Source organism: Gorilla gorilla, chromosome 1 (genome assembly GCF_029281585.2).
Source record: "Gorilla gorilla gorilla isolate KB3781 chromosome 1, NHGRI_mGorGor1-v2.1_pri, whole genome shotgun sequence".
In the NCBI taxonomy this organism is placed as follows: Eukaryota; Metazoa; Chordata; class Mammalia; order Primates; family Hominidae; genus Gorilla; species Gorilla gorilla.
The window spans coordinates 81,619,509-81,645,960 of NC_073224.2; the positions used below are offsets into that span (position 1 = coordinate 81,619,509).

General features: G+C 45.3%; 1 protein-coding gene across 1 annotated transcript in view; it reads right to left on the reverse strand.

The window, feature by feature from the left end:
- Positions 1-6,950: 6,950 nt before the first annotated feature.
- The window catches only part of TNN (tenascin N), a 119,561-nt gene continuing 100,059 nt past the window's right edge, over positions 6,951-26,452 (reverse strand). The window contains exons 17-21 of the mRNA XM_004027935.5: positions 26,238-26,389; positions 19,042-19,138; positions 17,996-18,163; positions 10,490-10,653; positions 6,951-8,086 (exon numbers count right to left, since the gene is read on the reverse strand). Coding sequence (XP_004027984.3) covers positions 7,946-8,086; positions 10,490-10,653; positions 17,996-18,163; positions 19,042-19,138; positions 26,238-26,389 — 722 coding nt within the window. The 3' untranslated portion in view covers positions 6,951-7,945. The remainder of the gene's footprint in view (positions 8,087-10,489; positions 10,654-17,995; positions 18,164-19,041; positions 19,139-26,237; positions 26,390-26,452) is intronic.

A 26,452-nucleotide genomic window follows, 5' to 3' on the forward strand; every position in this document is an offset into this window, starting at 1 on the left:
GGTCTGCAGATTTGCAGATTAGGCAAGGCTGCCTAATTATCTGTCCCGCCTCAGCCCACAACGAAGTCGCCCCAGCTTGACAGTGCCACCTGGTGGCCAGATCAGGAGAAAGCGTGAGTCGACATCTTTTTCACCTTAGAAGTGTTTCCTGGAGAACATCCATCTAGCTAGTTCACCTGTTCTCAAATTAAATGTGCAAAAGAGTCACCGGGTTTTATGTGAAATTCACAAATCTGTCAGGGTCTGGAATGCCGTGCTCATGTGACATATGGGGGATTTCCATAAATCATAGGTCTCAACTGTTGTTACAAACATATTTTGGTGAAGTGTTCTATATATAGCCTCACTACAGTAAAGCTTCCCTAACCACACAAGTCTTGCCCATTGCAGTAAGACTAGACCACATTGCAATTGTGTGTTTCTTCTATTCCCAGCACCCACCCCTATTTTGACCCCCATTAGAATTAGCTTTATGAGATTAGAATTAGAACTGTCTTATTCACTACTATATCTTCAACACCTAGCATGGAGCCTGGCACATACTATATGCTAAATAAATGTGTTGATTGGGGGAAATAAACACTGAGGTGTTTCTTAAAAATGCAAATTCCCTGTCTCTCCCTGCCCTTCTGGCTGATTATTAAGTCTAGGGTGATGCCAGACAACCTCCTCTAATAAACACCAGGTCAATGCAGGTGATCCCTGAACCACACCTTGAGAAATACTATCAAAACAACAAAAGAACTGTGTACGGTCAAATAAGTTTGCAAACACTGCATAGTATAACTTTCCCACTTCACCCCCTTGGGATCTGCAACGCATTTATCACATTAAAGTTTCTAGCAGGTGCTGTAATAAAGAATTTGGTTTAACTCCCCTTAAAATTTTCCCATATTTATTTAACCATAAGCCTCTTTTTCTTTTAGCACATCTGGAGGAACAAAGATTCACGGGCCACCATTTGGGAAATGCTGCCATGGAGGGCTAGTGCGTACTCCACACATCCTTTGCTCCTGACTTCCATGGAGGGCTGGTGCGCAGTCCACACATCTTTTGCTCCTGACTTCCATGGAGGGCTGATGCGCACTCCACGCATCCTCTGCTCCCGCCTTCCATGGAGGGCTGATGCGCACTCCACGCATCCTCTGCTCCCGCCTTCCATGGAGGGCTAGTGCGCACTCCGGCGTCCTCTGCGCCTGTCTTCCATGGAGGGCTAGTGCGCACTGCCGCGTCCTCTGCTCCCGACTTCCAAGGAGGGCTAGTGCGCACTCCACGGGTCCTCTGCTCCCATCTTCTATGGAGGGCTAGTGCACACTCCTGGCATTCTCTCCTCCCATCTACCATGGAGGGCTAGTACACACTCCAGGCATTCTCTGCTCCCGTCTTCCACGGAGGGCTAGTGCGCACTCCGGCGTCCTCTGCTCCTGTCTTCTATGGAAGGATAGTGCGCATTCCAGGCATTCTCTGCTCCTGACTTCCATGGAGGACTAGTGCACGCTCCACGCGTCCCCTGCTCCCGTCTTCCATAGAGAGCTAGTGCGCACTCCACGCTTCCTCTGCTCCTGACTTCCACTACAGACCCAGTCAATGTCATCTCCAGAGGAAACTGTTTCTGCAGTGTACACAGATTCTCACTAACCTTTATGAACCTTTCTCTTTTACTCTTCCCTTTCTCTTTTACTCTTCCCTTTCTCTTTCTTCCATTTGCAACCCATAATAATCCTGTTGGTGGCTATTCATAGCAAATATGTTTTAGAGCTGCTAAAGAGACATCTCTATCAAAAGAAAAAAAAGAAAAAAAGAAAAAGTTTTAAATGAAAATATGAAGACTGAAGATCCAAGCCCACTATTTTACCATTCCAGAGTGCCTTCATACATAAAAACCACTTTCATTATTTCACTTGATTCTCACTTTATAAATGAAGAAAATGAGGCCCAGAGAAGGTAAGCCAGTTTACCCAAAACTAGAATAGAAACCCAAGTCTTCAGACTCCTACCCCAGTGTTCCTTCTGCACACCAGGCATCGAGATCCAGGCCAATCTGATCTTGGCTCCTCAAAGACTGTTGAACTTGTAGACGTCCCTCCCTTGAGTTGGAAACTTACAGAACACAATCAAGGGTCTGCCCATAAGCCTTTAAAGTGCCCAAATGCCTCCTTTATATGTCCCACAGCAAGCCTCATCTGCCTCCTTCTCCTTCTCTAATTAAACCTAATTTTCTTCACTCACCAAAATAAAGAACTGTTTCCATTCCATTTTGATTCTTTCTTTTATTTAAATTACAGTACCGCAATACTGTTGTTTTCTATTTTTCATTATACATACACTGCAACTCATCTATATTGTAGAGTAAACAGAGTTTTATGGGCTAACCTGAGAACCTACCTTCTTTATATAACATTATAATTGGAATTCAAATAATTTCACCCACGGAAACAGCCAACTGACAGAAGGAATTGGAGAAGTGAATTCATTTGCAAATTAGGAGCTGCCTGAAATCTCTCCCAGGGGTGCCCCCCTTCACCTTTCATCAGGCTGACAACCTCTATCCGCCTTTCCTCCTCAGCAGCCCAGTGCGACGGGTCTGGGGATAGAGTCCAATCTCACCAAGCAATCTCCTCAAGGTTGTTCCCAGTTATTTTTTGCGTATTTGTCCACCAAGAACGTTGCCTAAGAAACCACCAAGTGCAGGCCCAATGTTAAGCTGGGCCTCACCGACTGACTCTCCAGATAGCATCACCCAGGAAAAGAGAAAAGTGGGGACCTAGCCCCCAGAACTCCCCTTTATAGAAGAGAGAAGTGTCGCTGAAATGAGAGGCTCCCGACAGGACAACACTGCCATCTCCTGGCCAGGCTAAATATAGCAAACCTCTTGCACTAAGCTGCGGTCCCAACCGTATTGATCAGCTCCGTATTGACATGAACTCCCTCCTGATCCCCTCCACCACCCTAGCGAAGCGCTTGAGGTAATGACTTGGAATTTCTTTTTTTTTTTTTTTTTTTTTTTTTTTGAGACGGAGCTTCGCTCTTGTTGCCCATGCCGGAGTGCAATGGCTCAATCTCGGCTCACTGCAACCTCTGCCTCCTGGATTCAAGCATTCTCCTGCCTCAGCCTCCAGAGTAGCTGGGATTAGTGGACGGCCTTTTCCATCAACTGGCTAAATTTCACCAAGAGTTTCTCGCTGTTATACTTGTTTTTCCTTCTGCCATGCCATCCCTTCATCTGCATGTCCCCTGTCCACATCTCCTCACACACCACACCTGGCCTTTTTCCTTCCTGGATCACAATTTCTGGAGGCATTTTCTATCTTTCTCCTCAGCTCCTTCAGCATTTCCTGGCTTTAATCATCTTTAAATCCCTGAGAATTCAAATTTTAAACGCAGAGCTTTTGATCTCATTTGACAAACATAAACTCTGGGACCCTATTCCCAGAGGAAGCCACTGTCAGGAACAACCAGCTCTAAGCACTGACATGAAAGGACCCATCTCTTGCCTGTACCACCCATCCTCCTCAAAGCCCACCATTCCTTCTTCCTAGATATCTCACTAATCTAGACCCTCCTCCCCTTCTCCACCATTTCTGCCACAGGCCAAGGAAGTTATGACTGCTTGCCTGAACTATCACAATAGCACTCAACTTGCCTGTGAGTCCCTATCCTTCCTCCAAAACTTCCCTCAACACCCCCAGCCCTGTTGTCTATCCTATCACCAGACTGATATTTCCAAAACATACATCTGACCTTGTCACTCTCAGGTTTAAAAACCTGTGTGTTCCCCACTTTCCACATGCTTTCATCTGAGCAGTGGCTCTGAAGCGTGGTCTATGTTGGAATCCTTGGGGGCACTTTAGGAAGCTCAGGTGCACAGAACTCACCTGAGACCCACTGGAGCAGAGCCCGTTGAGGGGAGTGGAGCTTCTGTACCCATGGAGGCCGCCTGCCGCCGCCGACAGGTAGTGAGCGCTGAGAACCACAGTACTGGCCTGACAAAGACAAAGGAAGAATCCCCACTCATCTCACCAGCCTGGCTCCCCACCAAGCTCTCCTCACCCCAGTAAGAAACCACTTTGCCCCCCTCAGACATGCCACACTCCACATTTTCTCTTCCTTGCTGCCAAGTAAGTCTCCTGTACCCGACGGGCCCCACCCCTCTTGGGCCTTTTTTCTCCCCCCAGAACTCATCCTTCCAGACTTAAAGCCGACATCACATCCCCGTGAAGCTCTCTCCCTTGGCACCCCTGGCAGGATGAGTCACCCTGACTCTGCCCACAGTGTTCAGTCCACCTCCCTGTGGACTCACTCTCCCCAGTTTGTTTCCACGGCTGCCTCTGCCACCACTCCAAGAGCTGCTGGAAGGCCGCATTTGTGTTCTGTTTATCACTGTCTTGCTCGTGTCCTGCATAAAAGGCAACACTTTGGAAACTTTACCAAGACTTCTGTCTTTGCATCTACCCTAGTGCCTGGCTTGCAGCCTGTGCCTTCTATGAGAGCTTTTGTTTGCTTTAGTTTGTTCTAAAGGGTAGAAATCGTCCCTGTAAGCTTCAAAACCTTGATGGCTCATAACCTGGTTCTAAGAAAATTGACTCTCTCTAAAAAGCAGGTCTATCCAGAAACCCATTCCACGGGCCCATATTCAGCTACCAGATTGGAAGTTGTGAGCACTGGTCACATTAAAATGAGGTTAGGCATGGAAGTTTCGAGTTGGAATGTTTTCCTCAGTCAGACAGAGGCCCTTTGAAAATGAGTTTCTCTCAACTTCCTTCCTGGTCCCCAGTAGAATCTCTGAAGGGTCAGCTGAGGTTTTCTTCACCCGCTCCTTTGTGCACCATGGGTCCTACAGGCAAAATAATGTAAGAAATAGCTCCTGTTTCCCAAAAGTCCTCCTCTTGCCCAGTGGTGGAGAAACCCTGGGGTCAATGAACACAGGGGTGTGTGTTTTGTAATTTGCTACCATCACAGGCTCCTCCAGAGCAAAAAGACCACCGGCGGCTCCCCCACACCACAGCTACTCAGAGTGGACACCACTCCAGCAGCAGCCCTCGGCCCAGACCTACTTAACCAGAGCGTCTGGGGAAGGGACCCCGTGATCTCTGCGTTAACAAGCATGTTCAAAGTTGAGAAGCATTGCCAACAACCACCATCCTTGGCTCGAAGTCAATCTCTGGGATTTGATCCATTTTGCAAAGGAGGCACTTTTCTAAAAACCCTGGACCACTGTGATGAGCCCAAAGCTTCATAATCACGAAGTTGGGTACCCTACATGCAAACGGGGTCACAGAACAGCAGAAGGGAATTCCAGCCAGGTGCGGCGGCTAGCACCCGTAGTCCCATCTACTTCCCAAGTCAAGGCTGGAGGATCATTTGAAGCCAGGAGTTCAAGACCAGCCTGGGCAATATAGCAAGAGCCTGCTATATATCTATAGATATAGATATAGATATAGATATAGATATAGATGTATAGTTGGGCATGGTGGCACTCGCCTGCAGTCCCAGCTACTTGGGAGGCTGAGACGGGAGGATTGCTTGAGTCCAGGAATTCAAGGTTACAATGAGCTGTGATCACACCATTGCACTCGCCTTTTTTTAATTCCCTATATTCTTCCTCACAACACCAGAAATTAAAAGGGAGAGATTTACACTGTTTTCCTCACACAGCCTGGGTGACAATAAGACTCCATTTCTATTAAATAAAACAATTAAAAAACTACAAAAATGTTTTTAAAAGAAGAGAATTTGAGGAGAAGACTTGGAACTGGGAAGTTGTGCAGACAGACCTTTAAGACAGATGAGACCAGCCTGGGTAAGATAGCAAGACTCCATCTCTACAAAAAAGTAAAAAATTAGCTGGGCACAGTAGCATGTGCCTGTAGTCCCAGCTACTGAGGAGGCTGAGGCGGAAGGATTGCTGGAGCCCAGGAGTTCAAGGCTGGAGTTCAAGGCTGCAGTGAGCCTTGATCATGTGAATATACAGCAGCCTGCAAGACAGAGGGAGACCCCATTCAAAAAAAAAAAAAAAAAAGGCAGACAAAGAAATTAGCTCAGTCTCAGGCCCTGATAAAGTTAGATCAAGACTAGGAGAAATTTGGTCAATTTCTGTAAACATCTCCTCCTCAGAGAGGCTTCATAGTCCAACACCATGCAACACCTTCATCTTCTCATCCTACCTTTTCTTCCATGGCATTTCCCACTTCTTGTAACTACACATTTATTTGTTGCTTAATGTCAGCCTCCACCATGAGAATATTAGCACAGGGACAGGAATATGATGTTATGTCCTTGATTAACACCAATGCTTAGAATGGAACTTGGCACATAATAGGGCTTCATCTCTATTCGTTGAATGAATGAATGGAAACGAATGAATGAATGATAGCACACAAGCTCCATCAATACAAGGATAGTGTCTATCTTGCTCACCTCTGTTTCCCCAGTGCCCAGCACACTGCGTGATACAAAGCAGACAAACAACAAACTCTTGTTGAATCAATTAATAACATGCAAGCACATTTTTTCATTGTCAGCATCAACACTAAAACTGTATTTCACTGAGACCACTCATTATCAGAGCGAGCAGTTACCATGGCATTGCTCAATGTGTGTGTCTGGGGAAGGAAGGCACCAGAGGGGGATGCTGAAGACTTTAAAGGTTGACAGAAACGGTTTCAGGGGTATGGTTTGACATTCACCCAGAGGTTAAAACCTGGAGACACCTAGGCAATAGACTACACCCTCATCCTGGAGGGGTACGGCAGCTTTCGGAGCATTCGCCTTACTTCCCATTCACTCACTTCTGCATTCTAAATACCATTATTTCCCATCATGCAAATCAGAGTCCACAGCCAACTAAATTCCATTACAATGCATGAATTGTACCTTCACTTGCATGTAGGTTAAATTTAGAATTCAAGTGCACTTACATGGAGGAAAATAACACATGGCAATTTTTTTTAAAATCAAGTGGTTTATTATTTTTTTTCTTCAATAGGAATTTAAGTTACTTCATTGGTCACTGATTTTGCTACAGAAAACCCTCCAAAGTGATAGAAAATAAGCAAAAAGGATCTGATCTTGCTAACTGTCCGATCAAACAGTAAGACTCATGGTGCTGAGCACTCCCACAAAACCCAGGGCTCCAATAGTGCGGGGCGGGGAAAAGAGGGAGTCTGAGGCCTGGTGGGCATGAATGGGAGTTGCAGAAGAGTCTTTGAGAGGAACCAATTATCAAGACAGTCAAATTATTCAAAGTTGAAATGAGTGAGAATTTATTCACAACATATGCAGCTCTATGGACGCAATTATGCAAATGACTGAAAAGAGGGTGCTTAAAAATAGCAGTAAGGCGGCAGCTTTGGTCTCCAGCATGCTGGATACAAGTCAGAACTTAGCTAAACGTGAGTCCATCTTAGCCCCTTTTATCCCCTTTATTCTTCCTCATAACACCAGAAATTAAAAGGGGGAGGTTCACACTGTTTTCCTAAAAACCCAATGGGAAAGGAGGTGACAAACGTCCGGTTGTCTCAGCCCTAAGCCCTGGGTCATCAGAACCCCTCCTCTGTGCTTCTTTCCAGAGAAAAGATTTGCATTAGCAGAGCTTTAAATACATAGATGTAAATTTCCAGAGATTTCCAATTGGTGAAGTGCTGGGTGATTCCTTCTCTTGCCCTAATCCAGTATATACGTTGCTGAAGATAAGCTGAGAAACCTTGCCGTTCCAGTACTGTCTTTCCTACACATACTGTGCAACTACTATTTTGATTTTCAAGACCCTCATAAAGACGGGCAAAAATGCAGGTGAGAGGGAAGGAACCTCCATGGCTTGAAGCTTGGTGACATGATTTGTTCTGTGGGCTATCTGAGCACTCCCAGACCCCAGTGACCACTACCCACCCCGCCCCAAGCTCCCACAGTTGGTGGTGTCTCCTGCGAGGACTGCTCACACGGGCCATCAGAACGTTCGCAGCCTTCCTCTCAGCGTCCGCTTCTTTCTGCCCAGGACAGGCTCCCTGCTGTAGCCGTGAGGGCGGATTTTCAACTCCACGTAAGGAATGGAGAATTCATGTCCTTTCCAAGGCTCCCAGTTCACCCCCTACAAAAAAAAAAAAAAAAAAAAAAAAAGCCACATCAAGAAGAGGCTCTTAGGAGGAGGGCAGGGTGGGTTATGGTACAAAGGAATTAATTAATTAATTAATTACCAGTGAAACCACTCCCTCTCTGCTCAGGGGAGAGAAAGAGACGGGGTGATGAGAAGGGAGGGGAGGGCAGGATCCGGACACACGCGCCCTCTGCTGGGCAGCTGGGGTTAGACGGGCTGAGAGGACTTGGACGATTTGGAAGCTGGCGGTCTCTATGGTGGGAGCAAGGGGGTGTGAGCCCAGGAGCTGGGTGAGGCCAGAACAGCCACAGAGACAACACAGGGGTCAACCAGGCCGGCAATGGGCAAATTATCTTTGCTTCACTCTTTTCCTTTCCAAAAAATTAAAGGCAAAAATAAACATATTAATTGGCCAATTGTGTAAAATCATTTTCAATTTAGACTGTTTAGATATTAGCTCTGGGGTAACAAATAGCCCGCTGAAAACTAAATTTCATTTTATGTCTTTTGACTGGTGAGCGCAATAATATTTAATTCACTTAATAACCCTGCAACCTGGCCAATAAAAAGCCCAAGTGACCAATTTTATGTATTTTAATTTGTGAGGTAAATAATAAACAAGAAGCTAAATGCCTTGCAGACTGTGAAAAGCGCATTAACCAGATGAATGTCTTTTATTAGCAAATATGGGATGGTTCAGGGCATCCTGGCTGCTCGTTTCCAATATTTGATCTCCTATCCCTGGCTTCCCTGAGTCAGCCCACATGCTGCCACCATGATTCATGGGCCCACCCTCCCCAGCTTCCCTGGGGGCAAATTTCTTCTTCCCTTTGAAAAATCACATAAAGATTGGGAGTCCCGAAGACTGGTCAGGGCCAAAGTAATCAAAATGTACCTGGACTTCGGATGTGCTAATATTTACACTAATATTGGTACAAGGTGAGTTCTGAAGAGGTGGCTTCCTGGAGGCTTAGGATCAGGGCTGCAGATGGGAAATTAGAAACCTAGGATGGGGATTCAGGGTTTGTGGAGGGGAGAGGATTAATGACGAGCAGAGACAAAGATGCAATTTTCAAGAAACTGTGAGGGAGCAGGTGGGAAGTGCCCCACAGCTGTCAAAGAGTCAGGATGATGCACTGGGGCAGAGAAGGCTTGAGAAATAGCAGGTGGGACAGTTTCAGAGCAATGTAGGAAGAGGAGCCCTCCTGGACCCCTGGGCCCTGGGCGCACACTCCCAATGTGGAGAGACTGGTCTAGCTCAATGTTCTGGGAAGGTTTTGGGTGAAGTGGATCCAAGAGTAGGTCTGACCTAAGGCACAAACACTGTTTTCCTGGTGATCAAAGGACTTGAGACAGCTTTTTTTTTTTTTTTTTTTTTTTTGAGACAGGGTCTTGCTCTGCCACCCAGGCTGGAGTGCAGTGGCTTGCTCATGGCTCGCTGCAGTCTCAACCTCCCAGGCTCAAGTGATCTTCCTGCCTCAGCTTCCCTAGAGGCTGGGACTACAAGTGCACGCCATAATGCCCAGCTAATTTTTGTATCTTTTGTAGAGACGGGGTTTCACGATGTTACCCAGGCTGGTCTCAAATTCCTGGGCACGAGCAATCAGCTCACCTCAGCCTCCCAGAGTGCTGGGATTACAGGCATGAACCACCATGCTCAGCCTAAAGAAATAGCTCTTGTTCAACTAGGAGAACAACTAGAAAGTAGGCAGTGTTTGTTATAAACTGAATGTTTGTGTCTCTTCAAAATTCATGTAGTAAAGCCCTAACCACCCCCCACCAACATGATGGTATGTAGAGGGGGCCTCTGGGAGGTAATTAGGTTTACATGAGACCATGAGGTGGAGCCCTCATGATGGGACACATGCCCCTATATGAAGAAGAGATCAGAGCTCCTTTCTGTCCGCCATGTGAGGACGCACAGCCACAGTCAGCCATCCACAAGCCAGCAAGGTCCACCACCAAGAACCAAATCTGCCAGCAGCCTGATCTTGGACTTCCCAGCCTCCAGAACTGTGAGAAATAAATGTCTGTTGTTTGAGCCACCTGGTCTGTGTTATTTTGTTACAGCAGCCAGAGCTGACAGTGTGTGAACTAGTGAAATGAGACAGTGTGCAGAGCACATCATCTGTCACTACATGGCAGAGGGCAGCCCAAGCTTTTCCCGCACCTTCCCCTAGGCAAGTGTGCAGCTCTGGGAATGCAAAACAAGCAGGGCCATGGCCATCAGGAAGGGAGGCCACGACCTCAAGGCCATGGAGCCTGGAGGAGAAGCTCTACTGCTTTGACTGGAAGCTTCAGAAGGAGAGGGGCTGCCAGACTGGCCTGGAGGGTGTCCATTTGGAAGCTGAATATGGACATACCCTGGGACAGAAAAGACATTCACCTGTCACCTACCTCACTGTGCTTGGTTTCCCCATATCTGCCATTAGGGTTGGCCAAGTGGCAGTTCTTATACCACCAGCCACCATGATGCGTCAGGGCACAGTTGCTGAGTGCGATATCGTTGTCTCTGTCAAAAGTTGTAAACTTCCATCCATTGTGGTAAGTAAGAGCATCCCCTGCAGGAGAGAAGAGACGGAGGCGAGAGCCCAGAGTTAGCCACTGAGGAGATGATCAAAAGAGGACCCAGCAGGAAAATCTTTAGGCATGAAAATGCCAAAGATGCAGCCAGTCATGTCACAGGTAGTCACCGCTCTCTCAAAACAGCCCAAATGGGAACATGACACATGTGAACAAGCTGTCTTTCCTGGCCTGTACCCCAACTTCAGGCCTGTTTCTCCAACAGTTCTCATAGCATTTTCACTTGGAAGCTCCACAGTCAGATCAAATATCCAAACATAACAACTCTCCCCAAGTCCCTGACCACGCCACACACAAGAGCACCACTCTCCACTCTCCCCATTCTGCCCTGGGTCCACCCTTCTCCACACCACCCAGACCTGGAACCTGGAGCCATGTTTGGCAATCCCTTCATACCTCTTCTCAAGCCCTCCCTCTGCAGGTCACTCACATACACCCCTATATCTCTGCTCCCATGACACCCACCCTCGGCCTTCTCTCATCCTGGGTCTGTGTTAACAAAACAGCCTTCTCTCTGGGTTCTTGCCTGCCAGCCCCTCTGGAGTTTAGACGTCCATTTTCATCATCTCAGGCCTAACAGTCTACTTCATACCACGTGGAGGTGAATTCCTCTTCCATGCCTTGCAGGCCTGTAGGTTGGTTGTGCCCTATGCACAGTCTTGCATCCCACCGTCTCCACCACGCACCCTCCACTGTGGACCAGCCCACCTTCCAGGGGATTTCTCTCTGCCCTCATCTGTCCAAATCCCAACCATCCCTTCAAAGCCTAGCTCAAGGCCACTTCTAAGGAAGATTCTCTTTATTGGTCTTCCCATGCACCCTCCTAACACACACACACACACACACACACACACACACACACACACCCCTACACACAAACACTCCTGAACTTCAGAGCCCTTCTGGGGACACATGTAAAATTCAGTCCTTCATTACATCCCATCTGGAAAACTGCTTTAATTATTTTGCTTATGTATCTCCTCTTTCCCTATCATATTTGTCATCCTTTTACAAGCTTTCTTTTTCTGCTCATAAAAGGCAATAAGGGCCCATATCAATCACAAGCTTCATCAAGCTCTGTTCCTGCAATAAAGATTCTTACATTTATATCTCAGCTCTAAGTTTAGCGATCTTCTTCGCATGTGCATTCTCATCTCACTCTCACAGCAACCCTGTGAAGTGAGCAGGGCAGCTCTTGGTCCCATGAGGAAACAAATTCAAAAAGGTTAGACTCTAGGAACTTCTTAAGGTCCCACAGTCCACAAACAGCAGAGCTGGGACTCAAATCTCTGTCCTGCGATTCCAAGTCCAGGGTTCTTTCTGAGACACCAATCCACCTATGCCTTCCTTGTTTCAATGGGGGGCTTCTTGCATGCTAGCAAGAGAGAGCTATCTATCAATGGCTCTTCAAGTGGGGTTCCCAGACCAGCAGCATCCACATCCCCTGGGAACTTGTTAGAAATGCAAATGGGCCAGGCAAGGTGGCTCACACCTGTAATCCCAGCACTTTGGGAGGCCGAGGCAGGCAGATCATGAGGTCAGGAGTTCAAGACCAGCCTGGCCAATATAGTGAAACCCCGTCTCTACTGAAAATACAAAAATTAGCCTGGCATGGTGGTGCACACCTGTAGACCCAACTACTCTGGAGGCTGAGGCAGAAGAATTGCTTGAATCCGGGAGGTGGAGGTTGCAGTGAGCCAAGATCGTGCCACTGCACTCCAGCCTGGGTGACAGAGTGAGACTCCGTCTCAAAAAAAAAAAAGAAAAGAAAAAAGAAATGCAAATTATTTGGCCCCAGCCCAGACCTACAGAACCGGAAACTACAGGTTGGGCCCCGGCAACCTATGCCTTGACAAGCCCTTCCGATGATCTGATGCAGGCTACAGTGTGAGAACCTCTGGTCTACAACTTCACTTATTTGTTTTTTAGGGAACATTTACTGAATACCTGCTATGGAGCAGCACATGCTTGGCTCTGTGAACACAAAAATAAGGAGGTCCTTGCTCTCAAAAACGTTTTTGGAGTGGGTGGGGTGAATATACAGAGTTGGTAGCATATGTTAAAAGGGAAGGTCCTAATTTGCCCCCTCCAAGTCTGCAATCTCACCAGCAGCTCATTTATGCCTCACCCAGAAAAAGCAGGAGGATTCCGGGGCCATGGAGGCCACTTCCACGCAAACACAGCAGACAGGTCTGTCTCCAGTAGTTTTCTCCAATCCAAGAAAGGTATATTGTCATGCTAGTCATACACATTTCCGCCTCCCTCTAGACTTTGTACAGAAAGTTAACCACAGCTTGAAATAACGTGCAGTGTCCCCCTTAGTAACCTTCTTTAAATGAGCACAGCTTAGCTAATTTACATAGAAGGTTCCCAGGGCTGCTTTCTAAGAATCTGTGCAGAGGCTCTCTTAAAGACATGTTTGTGATGATCTAAACCTGGGCACTGGGATAAAGAAAGGTAAAGCAGGTTTTCACCCAAATGTGGGAGGTCTTTTTCTGCAGAAGGATTTTCTACCTTCTAGAAACTGAAGCCATCCTAATGTTCAGAGTGTAGAGAGTGAGAATGAGGACTGGAGGGGTTCATGGCAGGCCCATGAAAGGTCTGTGCCCAAACTCAGAGGGGATCAAGCTGGTCACCATCCATCTCATCAAAATGTCCCTCTGAGACCCACTCTCCCCCTCTAGGATTCACCAGGTTGGGAAAGATGGCCCAGGCAGCTGAACCTTCAAAGATCAGGAGAAGCCATTAACATCGCATCCCCTGTCAGTCACACACAGACACAGTAGTGTGTGTCAGAACCTTGAATGTCTTTTATTTCAGGATTAGGAATGGATGATTACAAATGATTTGTGCCATTTCTAGCTCTCCCTTTCGTCCAGGTACCCATTAATTTTTTTTTCTTTTTCAGGTGCCAGCATTTAAAAATCCATCCCTGGTCCCAACCCACTAAATGCTTCCAGAGCTCCCCAGTCACATTTCCAAGTGCCCCCAGGTTGGGATCCATCCCTGGTTGTGTCCCCACTGTGGCCCATGCAGGTGGGACTCGAAATCAGCTGTAAATCATTGGTTAGCCCTAGAATTCATTCTGCACCATTCTGAATGCCTAGCTCTTTATGTTTTCATTATGATCTCTAAATAGATGAATAACATCTTAATGGTGGAGCTCATAAGATAGCCTCCCTGCCCCCCCTAGAAGACTCAGAATCAGAAACTAAATTTACACATCATTACCTTGCTGGAATTTGCTTCATGAAGGGAAAATGGACTTTCTGATATGACTTGAGTGGAAGTCAAAAGTTGAGGGCCCACCTGGACAGTCTGAGTGGGGAGCAAGCCTTAAGCCACACATTCCTGCCAGGCTGCATGCATGCCAGTTCTAATCAGAGCTAAAATGAAGATAGAGGCTGGGGAGAGCTGGTGCGTGCAGGGAGGTATCAAAATATTCACCTTCCATTTGAATGCCGTGTCCTCTAAACAGTGCCTCAGCATTCAAGACATGAGTAGCCAGGAGCTTTCTAAATTCTGAAACCCTCCTCATGGACAAATCAGCGTACATAAGGAACGCTAAAACTCCACTAACCCTACCATTGTAATTCAGAATTTAAAAGCGGGAATGATAGTACACATGGGAAGACTAGATCGCTGCCTAAATGCTGTGTGAAAGTCCCCTATTAAAAAATAAATTCTATTAAAAAATACATCCTCTACTTGCTGGCACTGTTGGCCTGAACAACCTTAGAACAGGAATTATCCCCTCATTGCAGTTAACATGCAAACAGAGTACCTGGGAGGAGAATTAAATAACTCGCCAAACATGTTGACTCCCTTTCAGTCTCCCATTGGCATCAGTTCATTTGCTGGATCATTTTAACACAGGCTTCAGAAAAGGCAAATGGTAATGGACAAGGGAAAGGAAATGTGCAGCCCGGGAGGACACGCCTGAGTGAGGTTCCTGACCAGAAGGCCAGGGAGGGCACTGGGTTTCAGGGAGAGATGTGGGGCACAGCAGCCAAAGAAAAACACCCAAATTCATATTGTGTCCAGGGAGGGTCCCACACATGGAGCTTATGTAGACTTCTTTAACCTGAGAAGGAAAGGCTGAGGCTAACCGATGGCCATGATCAAGAGCAGACAACAGGGTACTGGAAACCAAAGAAATGATCAGATGGACTCCATGTGGACTGAAGAGGCCCAAGGGCTCTGGGACAGACTGGAATGTGTGTACTGTATTACACCAAAGGGTTGGAAGAACCTGGAATAAGCTGTCAGGAACATAGTCTGATCTCATTTAGAGATGGGGTGGGAGGATATGGACAGTGTGCTTAGTCATACAAAATAGCATCTTTAAATCCCCTCTCATTCAGTTAACATCCTCATAATCATATGAATGTCCATCTATGTTTCCCAACTGTATTATAACTGTCTTTTTCTATATCTGACTTCCATGTTTTATACAGTCATGCCCTGCATAAGAACATTTCAGTTAACAAGGGACTGCATATACGACAGTGGTCTCATAAGATCACAATAAACCTGAAAATTACCTAGTGACATCACAGCTGTCGTAAGGTTGCAGACCAATGCATCACTCATGTGTTTGTGGTGATTTGGTATAAACAAACCTACCAGTCATACAAAAGTCTTGCACATACAATTACATACAGTAAATAATACTTGATAATGATAATAAACAATTATGTTACTGGTTTGTGTGAATAATACTATGCTTTTTATTGCTATTTTAGAGTGTATGAGTACTTTACAAAAAAAAAATCCTGTAAAACAGCCTCAGGCAGGTCCTTTGGGACGTATTTAAGAAGAAGGCTTTGTTATCACAGGAGATGACAGCTCCATGTGTGGTATTGCTCCTGAAGACCTTCCAGCGGGACAAGATGCGGAGGTGGAAGACAGTGATATTGATGATCCTGACCCTGTGCAGGTCTAGGCTAATGTGTGTATTTGTGTCTTCGTTTTTAATACAAAGGTTTAAAAAGTAAAAAATAAAAATAAAAAATGTTTAAGTAGAAAAAAAAACTTACAGAATATGGATATAAAGAAAGAAAATATGTTTGTACAGCTGCACAATGTGCTTGTGTTTTAAGCGAAGTGTTACTCCAAAGGAGTCAAAAAAATTGAAAAAGATGTTAAAGTTTATAAAGTAAAACAGTTACAATAAGATAAGGTTAATTTTTATTAACGAAGAAAGAACATTTTTAAATAAATTTAGTGTAGCCGAACGGCAGTGTGTCTAAAGTCTACAGGAGTGCACAGTCCTGTCCTGGGCCTTCACATTCGCTCACCACTCACTGACTCACCCAGAGCAACTTCCAGTCCTGCAAGCTCCATTCATAGTAAGTACCCTTACAGATTGGCCATTTTTTATCTTTTATACCATATTCTCACTGTGCCTTTTCCATGTTTACATGTATTTAGATCCATAAGTACTTACCATGGTGTTACAATTGCCTACAATATTTAGTAACATGCCGTACAGTTTCATAGCCTAGTAGCAATAGGCTACACCATATACCTCGGTCTATAGCAGGCTCTGCCATCTAGATTTGTGTAAGTGCATTCTATGATGTTTGCACAACAATGAAATGCTTAACAATGCAGTTCTCAGAATGTATCCCTGTAGTTAAGCAATGCATGACTATGTTATACTTCAAGTACATGTAGCACAGCCTGTCTTCAGCCCGTGGAGACCCAGGACTACTTAGGAAAGAAGTGACAGTATCCAAAGGCAGTGAGGATCTTCTAGCTGCAATGCTTTTTTTTCAAGGATTGTCTTTTCCCTGAAATAATTCTTTGCATACTTTTTCTCACCCAACTCCTACTCAGAATCCTGGAACAGTTTCCCCATGTCTGTAGCCCAAATGCCTCATACTCTGGTAGGTGCCTACCCCTCCCTCTTTGTCCCCTCCCATGTCACCATGTCACCAAACTCACCTTTCATTCACCCCTATGGAACTTATTTGGGTCTCAGGGACTATAATGTAAGATACTAAACATCCATAAGATTATGTATATAGAAAAGTCCTGCTAGCAATTTCATTTTTTAAACTCTCCTACTCTGTACCAGGCTCTGAGATAGGCACTGGGAAACAAGAACAAATGCAAAATTCATGTGACTATTTTTTAAATGAAATTATAAGATGTCAAAGAAGGTTTGCATTCATAGTTGGCCACCCAGATCATGGCCCCAGACACTCAGAAGTTCTGTTCACAGTCTTCTGCCATCAGGGGTCCTTGAGTACATGATCTTGAGAAGTCCAGCAAGGCTGTGAGATAAACTCCAGCATTCTTGCCTCTGCTCAGTCCCTACTCAGCCTAAAGCCCCCAGGCCTGGAGAGCCCTCTATTTCCTCCCACTTGAGTTTGCCCCTTTTTGCAGATCCAGCTCCCTCCAGTTGCTTCGTACTCCATGTGCCCACCTTCTCCACACTCCTGTAACTGTTTATGTTTCTCACCCCTTATTTGACTCTCTGCAAAAGTTACCTTCTATTTGTTTTCACCTATTTACATTTAAGTCTAAGGAGAGAGACCGCCATGTCTTATACAGTCAGTCAATCTGGCTGGTAACACATTCCTGTGTAAATACACCAAAGTCAAAAACGCAAATGTCAAAACACAGACAAATGTCAAAACACTTGTTATGGTTTAAAAACCATAAATACCGCTTTTAAAATATTAGTATTAAAATAATGACCACACCTCCCCCTCTTACATAATGTATTTAATTTATTGGTATCATTCCAGCATTTCGGTCATGTTGCTTACTTTTGCTCTTTTCCTTCACAACCAAACACACCAGCAACTGGCTTAGCTCCAATGAGCAGCTACTAGAGGCTAAAGGTCATCAGCACTTTCCTTATTCTGTTTTTATAGCAAAGTGCCACCAAAAGCTCAAATAATAACACACACACACACACACACACACACACACTACTGTGCAGACAAAGATGACAGCCACACTGCTAAAGCCAAATGAAAGACTGACAAGCATCAAGAAATTGTTCAGAATACGGGCTCATCAGCTAATGTACAACAGCCTGAATAAGAGGGGTACAAGGGGAGGGTTTTTATTGGGGTGGGGGGGTGACGTATAACATACAAAATTCCAATTTTATGGTGGTCAAGGATTGCTTCAACTATTTGTTCACTCCTGACCCCCTGCAGAGAGTAGGACCTCCACTGTCAATGAGAACAATTCACCTCCACAGAATAATATTCCATCCCCCAGATCAGTGGCACACGGCAAACCAATCCTTACACAACAGACAGCAAGAGACCTTCGCAGTAAGAAAACATTTTTTCTCACCTGCCGTGCCTCTGTATTTCCCAACTGTCAGCTTATACCGCTCCTTGCTGGAGGCCACTTGGAAGAAATCATATATAGCATAGGCAGATTCATTGGCAGTCTGTAAATCCACTCTCACCTCATACCGCACTGGAGTGCCGGTGGTAAGGTTGTGTAGCTTATCAAGTCCTAAAAATAAAAAATGGAATTCCAATAACCAATCAACCCATGTGTGTGAGTAAGCACTCAACATGTGTGTCTGAGGCTTTCAGAACCTAAAGTCACTTTAGTCTTTACCTTCTCTGCTAATAAGGGGCAGTCTCAGCACTTTCTCTTTCGGGGGCTCATAGTCATGCTAAGGAGTGCGGAGACCACATTCTATGGAAGGGAGCAGTGAAGGGGGCAGGGTAACCCCAGAAGGAATCTGCCTCCATTGGCTCCATCCTTCTAAAACAGAAGCAGTTGTATTTATCATCCATTTATCTCACCAAGTAGGAGAGCAGGTCAACGACTCATCCTAAGATCCCCAAAGAGATTTTACACTGAGCAAACCACAAACATCATCTACTTCATTAGACACTGGGTATCTGAATTATGACTTTTTAATTCTTCATTTCCCAATTCATGCTTTTGGCTATTTCACTGTCTGTGAACATCTGCTCCAGAGGAGAGCAGAGGGAAAAGGGAAAAAAATTGCTCATAATGCCTGGCATCACGAACAGAATTTTAGAGACTGCTAGAGTGACCTCCCAGTAATGGACCAGCATCCCAATCACTGAACTTTTTTTCTACTACTGTGGCTTCTAAGATCTTCAGGCTGCAGGCAGATCCTGCAGAGCTTAAATCAGCATAAAACCCCTGTGACCACCCTACCTTTCAACAAGTTCAGAGTGCAGGACAGCCTTCCCATCAACATGCCCACCAACACCCTGCTCGGCACAGTCCTCCGTCTCCCTGCCACTGGGGCCTCTCTGTGAAGGTGGTGAGCTTCCCTAAGCCTCCTAGCTAGCTTGTCCTGGGAGAAATCACCCCCCACAGCCCCAGCCTCCTGGATTCTGAGATCATACCAAGCCAGAACTCCTTCATGGGGTCCCCAAAGCCTTCCACATAGCTCCTCCATCGCTTGAAGAAATCCAGCTGCCCAGTGTTCCGCCTCTGGAAGACCTGAGAAGGAAGACGAATACTTCACTCTGACCCTCCAAACAGACATAGGTGCTGGGAGACAAGAGAAGACCAAGAGCTTGCTCATACACTGCCTTCCTCCAGCTAGCAAGCCTTTCATTTTAGAGAGGCTTTTTATTTATATGTCAGTGGATTCACTATATTAATAAGCATTCTTTATATGTACAGTAGTATGCCAGGTACTAAGACGTGTAGAGCAAAAGCAGAGAAGGTTCCTGCCCTCAAGAGATTTCAATTCTTTCCATTATTTGTGTGATTCAGTTGCTAGTGTGGGTTGTCTAGGGCAAGATATTCCAGACCTCTGCTAACTCTCACATGTAACTTTCAACACCCATTCAACTCAATTGGGGCACATCATGTTTGTGGCATCTTTTTTCCCCTTTTCTGAAATAGTTTGAGGGTAGGAATTATTTTTTAATTCACCTGATTCTTAATATAGCGATTATTTAATACTTATGGAGAAAAAAGTTCACACAACAAATATTTACTGAGCATCTACTATGTACTAGGCAATATGCAAGATAGTGTGCAAAGTGAATAAATCAGAAATGGTCCCTGCCCTCCTGGAACTAATAGTTCAATAAATAAAATTACTAAATTAAATAATTTTTAAATGCATTTAAAACTGTGAATAAGGGCTATGAGGGAAAGATGCAACAGAACTGTAAGAGCGTAAAACAGGAGGACCTGACCAAGGAACCAAGAAACCACCCCCAGGACATGGCTGAGCTGCAGGATGAGTAGGAGTGGTCAGGCAAGAGCACGGGGGTGAATGTTGGGGCTGCTGGGGGCTGAGGAAGGGATGGAAAGGGAGGCTGAGAAGATGGCAAGAGTCAGTCCTGGTGAGCCTTTAAAAGGGATTGTTGAAGACGTTGGTCCAGGTAAGAGCGCTGGAAATTATTGCAGAGTTTTAAACAGGAAATGAGATCCAATCAGATTCGTCTCTAGCTTGTAGTGTATGGAATGGACTGGTCAGGGGCAAGAGTGGAAGTGAGATGACCAATTAGGAGACCACTGTAGAGTGCAGATGAAGGGGGACAGTAGCTTGGATGAGGAATGCCCTGAGAATAGATGGAAGTGCACAGAAGCTAAAGTTGACAGAGGTGGTGACAGAATGTGGAACTGAAAGAGGAGGAAGTCAAGGTAAGATAAGTTTCTTATAGTATGGGCTTGCAGATGACTCTTCCCTCAGCTATTCACTGAGATGGGGGATTCAGAGAGGACAGGTGGTAGTTTATTGTTATTTATTTATTTTTGTTGTTGTTGTTGTTTGTTTGTTTTTTGAGATGGAGTCTCACTCTGTTGCCCAGGCTGGAGTGCAGTGGTGTGATCTTGGCTTACTGCAACCTCCGCCTCCCGGGTTCAAGCGACTCTCCTGCCTCAGCCTCCCAAGCAGCTGGGATTACAGGCGCACACCACCATGCCCGGCTAATTTTTGTATTTTCAGTAGAGACGGGGTTTCACCATATTGGCCAGACTGGTCTTGAACTCCTGACTTCGTGATCCACCCACCTCAGCCTCCCAAAGTGCAGGTGTGAGCCACTGCGCCTGGCCAAGTACAGGTTTTATGAATGGGTCATGAGCTCATTTGGGGATGTGGTTAAGTGTGAGTTATTTCTGAGGTGTGCTAGTGAATGAAAATACCACAGAGCAATTGGATGTAAGGGCTGGAGTTCTAAAGAGAGGTCTACGCTAGACTTATTAAGGTAGAGTGTGTCTCAGGCAATGCTAGGAGTTCACTGAGTCCCAATTCACTTTCCTCTTCCCAGGAACACAGGAGGATGTCCATTTACAGCTTCCCTTGCATTTAAGTTGGAGCCGTGTGACTGTTTGCAGACAAAAGGCTGTAGGTGGGAGCCTTTTGTGTGTGGGTGGGTTCTCCACACTCTCTCTTCTACTGCCATGCACTATGGGGCCATGGGAAAGGCCACACACTGAAACAGCAGAACTACGAGATGGAAACAGCCTGAATCCCTGAGTCACACTTATAACTGGCTGCCAAACCTGCACAACACATTGCACATATAAGAAAAATACACTGTGTTTGTTCAATCGCTGGAATTTGGAGCCCATTCTATCCTAATTAGTACAGAGAAGCATGGGACCCAGAGGAGGGTAAAATGAAGTCATGGGAAAAGATGAGATCACGTAGGAAGAAAATGGGAACTGAAAAGATAAAGTGGCCTAGAATCAAGCCTTGAGGACATCCAATATGTATAATGAAGAAGGACGAATCCATTAAGGAGAGAGAAGGGGCAACAGAAGTGGAGAAAAAGAAACTAGAAAAATATGGAATCATAAAAGCCACAAAGAGAAAGGTGTGGTCAATAGTGTCAAGTACTGATGAGAGCTCAAGCAACAGGAGGCCAAAACCATCCCTAGAATTTAGTGGCACAGAAATCACTGGTGATTTTAGCAAGGGCTGTGTCAGTGTGAGATATGGACAGAAGCCAAACTGGAACGGGCCAAAGAATGAGTGAGAAGCAAGAAAATGGAGGCAGAGTTGGGTGTCATTCACCAAAGTGTGGACTGCCTTCTTTTCAAAAATTCCTCTGTTTGGAGAAGGAAGGCAGTTCCAGTCACAGTAAATTGGATTCTTTTATAGGAAGTAAATCTGAAAAGTACCTACACACACCTGTATACACTATTGGAATTGATAATACATCTAATTCCACATGACCTTGAGAGCCAAGCTGAACGCCATCCTAGCTAACCTCAGGAACGATTCCCACTAACCAAAGGCTAGAATTGCATTTCTCTCTCTGCCTATTTTTCTTTGCATTCATTCAGATGCAGAAGCCCCAACACAAAATCTAATCTCCCTCCTTTCCACTAGGCTTCACAGCATGTGCCTTGAAGTAAAACACATTATCTTGAATTTATAAGGTAAACCACCTGATATTTGTGCCTTCTTTATATTTTTCTCCGGGAAGAGAGAGTAGGTTACCCTGCAGCAATGCTGAAAGCTCCACATGGGAGTGCACATTTAACTCCTTCCAAAGCACCCATTCATGTCTGCTGGCCAAGGAGTGGGGCACCATGGATGCAGAAGGCTCCAGACTCCAAGTCAGACCACAGCCACTTCCTGGGCAGGGGATGGGTGGGGATTGCTGAGGCAGCCTCTTCTATTGCTGACCCTCAGCCAGCTCATGGTAAAACAGGAATGGAAGGGAAGAGAAGAGCCTACTTCATAAGACTTCTGGGAGGACTAAATGAGACACCACATAAAAATGTTCTATAAATAGGCAAGAGCTACTGAACAGAATGTAGGAAATATCACGGCAAACAGTTAACACCACATTAACATTGTTGTTCTCTTTCCCCTTTGCTCAAGTATCCATCTTTTAAAGATGCCCTATTTCCTTCTTGGCTTCCCTCACTTTTCTTCACTCATTTATTCACCTAGACGACAATCATTTCGTGAGCATCTGTTGAGTGCTGGCCCTGGAGCAAGTATTTATGATGCCATTTGACAGATGTGAAAGTCCAGAAAAGCGAGTATCCAGAGTCCTACAGCTAATCACTGATACAAAGACCACGCATAAATCTTATCTTTCTGTCAGAAAGTTTGAAAATACCAGCCCTATTGAATCTGTTTCCCAAATCGAATTTTCAAAGACTCTGAGAACTTGCTAATTTCCTAGCAAGGCGCCTGGTCCAACCCCTTCCTTGGGACTCTTGTTGTACCAAGGACAGTGGAATTTTAGGATAGATGTAGCACCAATGTATGGCTCCACATACATAGCGTCAAATCACGTTCCCACCACAAGGTCAGGCTCAAATCCAACCCTGCCCCCCTAGAATGCATTACAAAGGTATTTGGTCTCTATCTCCTATCAGTGAACCCAGTGCCCAAGCTTGATAGGAGCTTTCCAGCGATGTGTGTGTGTGTGTGTGTGTGTGTGTGTGTGTAATAATACTTCATCTGGGCCAGGGAAGCTTCCAAAAATGATTCTGGTGCTCTTTGCATCACTGTTTTGAACCAGAACCAGTTCTATACTTACTAGTTGTGTCTTTGGGCAACCTTGACAAGCCTCACTTTTCTAAACTGTTAGATTAAGATATTAACAGCCTCTCTGTCACGATCTTAAATCAAGGCTTCGGCAAGGTCATTAATCATAGTAAATCATAAAGTAGTTAAGCCAGACCCTGGCATATATAGATATAATAATTTATTATGATCTCTCAATAAATGTTAGTTTGCATTTTATTATATCAGTTTCCAAATGAACTGACCCACAGGGATCATTTATACATCTTGATCAGGCAGCCTTAATTGACTCACTCAGAGTCTAATCCACTCCCATTCTATGAGATGAAAACACCCTATAATGAACTATTTGGGTATCACAAAACCCCCTTACCAAATAAGTTTCAAAGGGAAAAAAACAAACAAACAAACAAAAAAACCCTCTTTATGTCTGGTTCTATACTAGAGTTGTCATTGCATTCTAGAACTTACTCAATGCCCTGAATGACTAAATACAGAGAAAAAAAGTCAAACTTGCATTGAAATGTCTGTGGAAAGAGCCTCTAATGCAGCCCTTAAGACTTTCAAGATGGAAAACAAAGATGGAAATATTTGAGACATTAAGTGTTCCCTGATGTTCTTTCCAGCCTCCCACCAGCGGCAGAGTTTACCTCAGGGCACAGTTCTTCTGGCCTGTTCTTCAAATTGAGTTCCTGCTGCTTGGGATGGAAGAATTACCATAAAAGGATTTTGAAAGCTCAATAAAACAGAGAAACAGACTATGGGTCATCCTTCAGTGACAAAGGACTCTTGAACCCCCCCAAAAAAACTGTAACAACTGTCAGTAAAATGTTTTGTGGGGAAGTTTTCAGGACTCCATGTTTTCTGGAGCATGGTGGCCTTAAGTAAAACCCTGCAGAACCTCAGTTCATGCATGACCCCCAGGAGTCTGGCTCAGAAAACAAGACTTGGGGTGGGGTTGGGGCTGGGGAGGGTGAGAATGCACAGTGGTTTTATTATTTTTGGAACCGATCTCCGTGTTTGAGGAGGGGTCATTAGCATGAGCAGGATGTAAATGGCAAGCTCCTTGGGGGCAGGGATTTCTGTTGGTTTGGTTCACTGCTGGATCTTGAGTACATGAAGCAGTGCCAACACATAGTAGGCACTCAATAAATATATGTGCAATAAGTCATGACTATTCCAGGGCAGACAGACTGACAGATCTCTTTCTAAACGTTGCCCCAGATAACTCCTTCTGTGTGGGAGCTTGGCTTACAAAAAGGCCACACTAGACAATACAAACGTCCTGCCAAAGGTCAATTACAGGCACAAAGGCAGGAAATTGGGCTGCAGGCCTGAAGGGACAGAATGCTTAGCCTTATGATGAAAAGCAGCAGGTACAGCCCCATGGGTCTGGTCAGGTGGAAGACCTCCCATGTTACATTCTGCTCTGTTGTTTTTATAAATCAATCGGGAATTTCCCCCAGCCAATCCAATTACTGCCTTTCAACCGTCAGATGCCGCTGTGCAGATAATAAGTTTCCTTCATTGCTGCTCATCAGATGGTATCTTTTTATTCATGGCTGCTCAAGTGTCTTTGGTTTCCCAGGCCCCTGAGTGAATGTGTAAATGAATAAGGTTTGAGCACTATGAGATCATGCTCTCTCTTTCCCACAGTGAGTTGCAGATGCACAGCAGGTTAAGGCTGCATGCTGGCTTGGAGCAGTGAGAGTCTTTATCATTCAGGCACAGGGAGAAAAGGGGCAAGGGGAGATGGAAGGATCAGATTGCAACCCTCAAAAACAGCTTATCATATAATTGGATCAGGCTGATGCAATCAAAGAAGCTGCCATGTGGTTTAGGCAGACAATGGCCCAAGAGAATAAAACATCTACACAGAAGAGGGACAATTAGAGCATTGCCCAAGTTTCCGTCTTTCAGACTTTAGTCTTTCCAATCAAAACCTCAAAGGCCTTGTTGCTGTACTGTGGAGACAGGGTACAGAACTTGGAAAATGGACTCCAGTTCAGAGGTCTGAACTCCCCAGACAGGCTATGCATTTGCATCTTGGATGACCTGAGATGAACTCACTGAGAAGACCAATGATTAGGAGGCTGGAGTTTTGAAATCTGGTCCCAGCTTTGTCATTCTTGTATGACTTAGGCCAGGCACTTCTTTCTGTGGGACTCACTGTCCCTATCTGTAAAATAGGAAAAACAATCCTCTCTCACTTACTCTAAAGCTGTTGTGTGAGGGTCATGTGTACAGAAGTGCTTTGAAGAAGGTAAAATATAGGTAATACATACATATAAGGCATTACTAGATGATGATCAACTCACAAGCCTTCATAGTCATCAGCCTTAGTCTAACCAAGCCTGTTCTAGGACAAAGGTTAAGTACTAGGCTCTATCCTTACAGCTGATTGGTGTCAGAGGCATTTGAACCAGAGCCATCTTGAGTGAGTGCTAAGACAATGAGGCTGGGACTTGCTGGGCTGCATTCCCAGAAAGTTAGGTATTCCTAGCCTCCAGATGTTTATGGTTAAGGGAACAGATTGACAGTGTTTACTAAACAGACCCAGACTTAGGAATGTCCTGATATCTTGAGAACAGAAGCACTCCTAATGTTGCTTTAAATATAATAATATTGATTCTCGCAAAATATAGTAATTAAGAAAATTAATCCTTTATCACGAACCATTGTAACAGAGCACATCCCCTCATGATCTTTTTTTATCCTATATATAAACAAGTCTTGTACCTAGGGTGCATGCATTCCTCCTTACTTTCAGAAACGCCCTACTCTGTCTATGGAGTAGCTGTACTTTCACCACTTTACTTTCTTAATAAACTTGCTTTTGCTTTGCACTGTGGACTCGCCCTGAATTCTTTCTTACATGAGATCCAAGAACCTTCTCTTGGGATCTGGATGGGGACCCCTTTCCTGTAACATTGGGATCTCTCTAAAAACAGCTACAAGCCACCAAAACTCCTCCTTCCACGGGTGGAGAAGAAATAGGGCTCCAAACACTCTATGGAGCATCCACGACCGGCATCCTGGGCTGAGAAGGAAGGCCCTACACAGAGCTCCCCAGGGTTCTGCGTGACTCACAATCCAGCCACCTCCATCCGTGTCCATGTCACAGTACACCTGCAGGGGCCGGCTGGCATCGCCGTGCAGGTAGATGGTGTACAGACCACTGGCAGCATTGCTGTTCTGCTGAACCTGACTGCAGTCCGAAGGGTGTGGGAAACGGGCACCAACTGGGAGCCAAGCAGAGAGAGTGTTGTTAGGACAAGGGCAAGGAGGAAAGAGGTGGAGTTTCT